General features: G+C 36.3%; 1 protein-coding gene across 3 annotated transcripts; it reads left to right on the top strand.

The window, feature by feature from the left end:
* The first annotated feature begins 2,210 nt into the window (after positions 1 to 2,210).
* LOC113310345 (E3 ubiquitin-protein ligase SINAT2-like) lies at positions 2,211 to 5,919 on the top strand. Of its 3 annotated transcripts, none has more exons than XM_026558993.1 (4): positions 2,211 to 2,584; positions 3,500 to 3,826; positions 3,954 to 4,340; positions 5,299 to 5,919. In XM_026558993.1, exons 2-4 carry the CDS (start codon positions 3,608 to 3,610, stop codon positions 5,617 to 5,619), a joined length of 927 nt encoding a protein of 308 aa, XP_026414778.1. In that variant the 5' UTR covers positions 2,211 to 2,584; positions 3,500 to 3,607; the 3' UTR covers positions 5,620 to 5,919. The 3 variants fall into 3 exon arrangements, with proteins under 3 accessions (XP_026414778.1, XP_026414777.1, XP_026414779.1); XM_026558992.1 differs by having other exon boundaries at positions 2,216 to 2,825; XM_026558994.1 differs by lacking the exon at positions 2,211 to 2,584 and adding an exon at positions 2,904 to 3,419.
* The last annotated feature ends 624 nt before the right edge of the window (positions 5,920 to 6,543 follow it).

Here is a 6,543-nt window from a genome sequence, read left to right as displayed (position 1 = left end):
CAACACAAATTTCATCAAATATAGGTTCCTACCAACAGAAGGTTCCATACTTTTCCTATAATTCTATAGCAATTAACATATAGTGACATAAATAGTTACAGATGATAAGACACTCAAAGTTCTTAGAGTTCAGTTTTTACCTTCAATAGTTGTACTGCAGTAACTGGAACCTAACACCTTAAGACGTCTAGTGCCAACAATCTCCAAATGTAAAGCAGAGTATGGACTTGTTACCCCCAACAGAAGGTAGAACTTGTTCCAAAATAGCTACTGTCTTTTTAATGTCCACCAAGTAATCTGCAATAAGTATGATACAAGCTATTATGGATCATTTGGAGATAATTCCATGTTATATAACAGCCATCCGATAAAACAGATTCAAATCGTTATGTTATAACCTGCCACACCCATCTGATACATGTTCCTCCACCAGTTACACTACCTCCAGCTCCAATACCACCACCATCACCAGCTCCATAATCCTCTTTTAAAACCTGCACCTCCACCACCAGCACCTCCTCCAACTAAAAATGGGAAAAGTTACCTATACATTGGTCAAACAAATCACAGTTTTATAAGTTTCATTAGTATTGCATTAGAAAACAAGTTAAGCATACAAATACCATGGCTAGTAGCCAACAAAAACCATTTGCAGTAAAGGTTTTTGCCAACATATGAAACTTTTAATGAAATTGAAGGCATAATTTTAGATGATACATAGTTCAATGTGATGATACCAAATTGCGTATGTTGTTACTATTTAAACAATAAAACACATTCCATGAAATCTATCATGAACAGATGAAGTCGAATTTAAATAATGGATGAAACTCAAATCAAACCACAGGTAATAAAAGATAATGATTCCCTGATGCCGAATCTAAAATCAGTTTTTGGACCTCGGCTAGAAATTGAGAGTTAGAGTTAGGACGATTTAAATGAAGAACATATCTAGAATTTTCTTTCATGATTCTTCAAAATTTTACAGTAAGACAACCAGAGTGAGTGGATGATTGTAAATTTAAGCTTTAATTTTGATTCAGATAAATTAAAATCGATGTTTGAAAACCCTAAAATGTTTTTCTGTTTTTCTTTTTAAATCATGTGAATAAAATCTCTTAATTGAAGCATCATGACAAAAAGAAGATGATACTTATCTGTATACTTAGATCGCTGAAGATCTGTTAATTGAAATCTGTTTCTAGGATTTCAACTGCAACTGATGCTCCTCCTTCTCCTGGTGGTGGATTCATGATCTATAATGTCGCTGTCGATTTTAATACTCGTTCAAACCTTTGGATCTTTCTTATTTCAGAGAATAAACCAGGTACAAATTGTTTTCAACAACAACAACAGCAAAATCATGCGATGAAAAACATAGAATCATTGAATTAATAGATTTTCAAACCTAAATCTAATCGAGCTGAAAAACAAAATCGATCGTCTCTGCTTAAAATTAACCAATTGTCTCTGCTCGAAATAAATTTAGAATCGTAAAATATGGTTCTGTAAAAACTGGAGAGAGAAAATGAAAATAGAAATGAAAATATCTAACGAGTTTCGTATGATATAAATAAGAAAGGGTAGTGTTGTCATTATCAAAAGTCATAATAATTAATTATGGGGCAGATCTGAAGAAAATTTGATATTTTGGGCATAATAATAACATTTTTTTGAAGTATGGAGTTGACAATGAAGGATCCATTTTGTGGGGTTTCTACATGTTAAACCCATATAGTAGGGGTTATAGTAGTTTTCACTTTTCAATTTTAGTCATGTAGCTTGCATTTTTTTCTCTTCAACCAAGAACTTGCAACAATATTGCTCACAATTTGGCTACTTGAGCCAAAAATAACTCTGATATTTTTTTTGGTCTAGACTTCCGATTTGGTTCATGCTAACTATTGACACAGATCTCTAGCTTTCTTTAGGCAGTTGCTTATAAAAATAGGAAAAACCCGACTCTCCAATCCAATTATTATATTATCTTCAAATACTTATGTTACTCTTGACAGATGCATAACATAACAAATCCTTTTATCAAATCGCAAGAGTTTTATTGGTGGTTCCTATTATCGGGAGTTTCGACTGTCACTTGGATTACAAGTCCGGCCAATTAGTGTTTTCATTATTTTTTAGACAGGGTCCAGACTCCAGATGGAAGAATATACGTCAACGCGAAATGACAAAACTCAGAAATTGAACTGAGTTTTGAAACGTTGCGTGCGGGAAGCTGCACTTTCTCCGATGGATAAAAAAGAGAGAGAAAAAGAAAAGACCGAAAATAGATGACTCGAAAAAGCCGATGTGAAATCTTTGCATTTATTACTACGCGGAACTTAAATTAAATTATTTCAACAACAATAATTTCAAACTAGAGGAAAATTTACAAATGATTTGAGAGAACTTTTGAAAAAACAAATCAAAAGCGAAATTTCCGCCCCCAACCCAAACCCCCCTCTCCATAATTTTCTTTCCATCTTCTCTGTTTTTCTCTTTGTCTTTTGTTATTAAGCTATCTACAAAAGTTAAAACAAAAGTTGATGTTTTAATATTCTCTCAATGGATCATCAACAAATCCAGGGTATTTGTCTTTTTTCTTAAATTTTTACTCTCTTGGTTTTCTCTCTAATTTTGTTCTTTTCCTTCTTTCATTTTAAATTAACTGGGTATTACCCATGTTATTGATCTTGTTCTTGTTTTTAAAATGATGCCCATGTTGAGTTTTATCTCTCAAGTTCATTTCCTTTTTGTTAGAAATTTTAAATTGGTTGTGGAGGGTTAGGATTATTTTTGGATCTCATATTTGCTTGATTATATTTCAGGTGAGAAGTCTCTATTTTTCTGTTAGATTTGCTTGTAATGATTCTGAAAATTTGGTTGTAAATTTGTTTGATGCTAGTAAGTTATTAGTATGATCTAAAGAGTAATAATCGTATCTTGTTGGTTGAGAAATTAGTTGTTCATGGGGTCTGGTCCCCAAACAAACAAACAGAAACAACATAAAACTGCAATTATGGAGATTTATGCAATGAATGGGATTACAAGACAAAAAATCAAGCTCATTGCTTCAAGATGTAGGAATCCTGGTCTTGGAAATATTAACCTTTTCTTATTGTTTTGTCACCATTCATCAACCACATGTGTTATGTTGTACTTTAGAGAGACTGTGTACAGTTATCCTTCTAAACAACTACAGATTATTAGCTCCTTTAAGGTGATGTGAATACTGAAAGGAGTCTCAAAGATGCTACTTATAGTTCGCTGTGATGATAAAAACTTTGATGTCGATTCATTTTATTCCAATTTGGTGTGGATGTTTTAGATGAGCTTCTACATGTTACACTTATAAAATTTCAGTAGTATATCTGTCAGAACTGTTTATTAATTAGGAATGTTATAAACTTTGGCCGTATAAGGTGATATATTTCCTGTTTTGATTGAGTGAATTTTCTTTGGTGATTGGTTATTAATGTGAAGGATTTAATGCTTTTGTCAGATTCAGGGCAGGAGTGGAAGTTATTGAAGTGAAGTAAATAGGGGAGCTGATTATGTTTTAACTTCAATTTATTGTAAACGATAGAAAAGGTGTTGAGAATTAGAAATCATGGCTCCTGGAGGCCGAATCTGCAAGGAAGTCCCCGAGTCTCATTCTATGTTTTCTGATTATGGTATTGCCACTTCAAATGGCGAAAGCAAAATTTCTCCATCAACCAAGACCCCAATTGTTCCTGGCGGAAAGTATGTATTCTCATCAACTACTGGTGTACATGATCTACTTGAGTGCCCTGTTTGCATGAGCTCGATGTACCCCCCAATACACCAGGTTCACCTCTTCTTTCTTTTCTTTCTTTGAGAATTTCTTGCTCGGATGACTTTGTCATAGTATCAGCTTAGATTTCATTAAGTACACCATGAATGATCTTGGTCACTTCTAAATTTGCACACTGTAGTGTCCAAATGGCCACACTCTGTGTTCAGATTGCAAGGCTCGAGTTCACAACTGCTGTCCAACTTGTCGATATGAGCTTGGCAACATAAGGTGCTTGGCTTTGGAGAAGGTAGCAGAATCGCTGGAACTCCCTTGCAGACATCAGGCCCTAGGTTGTCATGATATATTTCCATACTACAGCAAACTCCAGCATGAACAGCACTGCCGATATCGTCCATACAATTGTCCTTATGCTGGATCTGAATGCTCTGTCACCGGGGACATTCCAATCCTTGTTGGTCATCTAAAGGACGATCACAAGGTTGATACACATGATGGATGCACCTTCAACCATCGGTATGTCAAATCCAATCCGCAGGAGGTAGAAAATGCTACATGGATGCTAACTGTAAGTTCTACAGTCCTTTTTTTCGTTTAAAATATGAGTTTGTGTATGGTCTTACAGGATTTATTGAACAATATGGCGTGCTTAGGCAGTTACGACATCTTTTGCCTGTTGTAGTTACTAAGGTTATGTGCATGCTGAAAGAAGCAAGAAATTATTACTTGGACTAAGTTAGAGCTCAACAGGCTGTACTTTTAATACTTGTCAATAGAAGGGTTGTTTATTAGATGACTGGTGTGATTGCCAGGCATGGCACCACACAGGTGAATAATGCAGTGAATCTCATTTCCCCATGCTCTTGCCACCCCAGATCTTCATATTGCCGCACAGAAAGTCTAAAACATCGTAGGCGGTGTAAGGGGAAAATATTCATGTTGCAAATGATATTAAATGCCTTAACTGACCTTGTAAGGGAGTAACTATTGGATTTCATTGAGCATTCAGCCATTTACAGTGTATGAAATGGGAAAATTTGCATGTTGCAAATGTAACTAAATGCCTTAACTGACCTTGTAAGGAAGTAATTATTGGTTCTCATTGAGCATTTACTGTATATGAAATGGGAATGAATGCTTCCCCGCATGGCAATCTTCAACACTTCAGAAATGCATTGACCTTCACTGTAACCAATACGATTGAATTTTTTTTTTCTTCCCTAATTTCCCCTTGATTCCGCTATGAGCTTAACTGCAATTTGTTGCATGAGTCGATAGGATGGTGGACATTTTCTGATTGCGTGTCACAGTGCAGATGATGTTGTTGTTGTGATTGTAATGGAATACAAAAAGTATGAGTACGTGAAAACTGCGTCTAGCATGTTGTGGTTTGCCTACCGTGGCCTTGCTCGCAAAGTTTAATCCTTATGTCTGTTTATTTTCAGCTATGAAAAGTAAGAGTTTATCTGAAGTTTGTCACTGTATTCAGTCCAGCTAACAGTTTTTATCATGTTAACCTCGTCTAGGTTTTCAATTGTTTTGGGAGACAGTTCTGCTTACACTTTGAGGCTTTTCAAATGGGAATGGCACCTGTATACATGGCCTTTTTGCGATTCATGGGCGATGAAGATGACGCAAAGAAATTTAGTTATAGTTTGGAGGTTGGTGGGAATGGTCGAAAGCTAATGTGGCAGGGAGTTCCAAGGAGTATTCGCGATAGTCATAGGAAGGTTAGGGATAGTCAAGATGGATTAATCATTCAAAGAAACTTGGCTTTGTTCTTTTCTGGTGGTGATCGACAAGAGTTGAAATTGAGAGTCACGGGCCGTATATGGAAGGAACAGTAGTAAGGAAGTATCCTAGTATAATATATCTAGTATTTTGGTTCTTGTAGAAAGGAAAAAAGAGAGAGGAAAGCCTATTTCTGTTCCCTAGGATTCATCTAGAATTCATGTGAGATATCTGAAGAATGGGTTGTCTTGTAAAATAGGTAGCGTTACGGATCCCGTTTCGTGTTCCGAGAATGATTTGTTCTGATTTTCTGTAACATCCTTGAGGTCATGTGACCTTTTTGTAAAACAAAGCAGTATGTATTTTGCAGTCTCGAGCAGATTTCGAAAGTTGAAAAGGAAAAACTCATATTACTACGAGAACCAACTTTTTTTTTTTTTTGAAGCATGCATATTATTAATGAAAATTAGATTACAATTTGTCGTGGATATGTGGTACTCACGGAGTCCTGAAATAAAATGTGACTAATAAAAGATGGGATTGCTAGGTTATTTTGGTTGATGAATTTCCTGTTTGGCTTTCATCTGCTGCATGATTGGCCATTCCGTCGGCTGCTTGATTTCCTTCCCTGTAGTTGTGCTGAATAGCAGCTTGCGGGATCTATCGAAGTCTACTTTTTATTTCTTCAATCATTCCTTCTATGTGCCAAGGTGGGGGAGTAGAGGAGGTGATGAACTGCAGAAGGTTCTCTGAGTCGGTTTCAAAGAGAACTCTTGGCCATTGTCTTTCTGTTGCTGTTCTTGAGGCCAATAGCATAACCCAAGTTTCTGCAGTTAGTGCCGTCGTAATTCCCAGTGGTTGAGCTAGAGCTATCAAAGTTCGTGCCTCGGAGTCTCTACAGATGAACCTTGCCCCCGCAAATCCTGGGTGACCTTTGGCTGCTCCATCTGTGTTAATCTTAATCCAGTTGATGTTCGGGATGGACCAACCTACCGATATTGTTGTTATCCTTCTATCTCTTGTTGGGTGGTTATATATCG

Source organism: Papaver somniferum, chromosome 9 (assembly GCF_003573695.1).
Source record: "Papaver somniferum cultivar HN1 chromosome 9, ASM357369v1, whole genome shotgun sequence".
In the NCBI taxonomy this organism is placed as follows: Eukaryota; Viridiplantae; Streptophyta; class Magnoliopsida; order Ranunculales; family Papaveraceae; genus Papaver; species Papaver somniferum.
This window is presented reverse-complemented; position numbering and strand designations above follow the sequence as displayed.

Excerpts from the sequence above, each read along its gene's own strand:
- LOC113310345 (XM_026558993.1), top strand. The coding sequence starts at position 3,608 with ATGGCTCCTGGAGGCCGAATCTGCAAGGAAGTCCCCGAGTCTCATTCT. Across the intron at positions 3,827-3,953 it reads TGTACCCCCCAATACACCAG|TGTCCAAATGGCCACACTCT; the intron begins GTTCACCTCTTC and ends TGCACACTGTAG. Across the intron at positions 4,341-5,298 it reads ATGCTACATGGATGCTAACT|GTTTTCAATTGTTTTGGGAG; the intron begins GTAAGTTCTACA and ends AACCTCGTCTAG.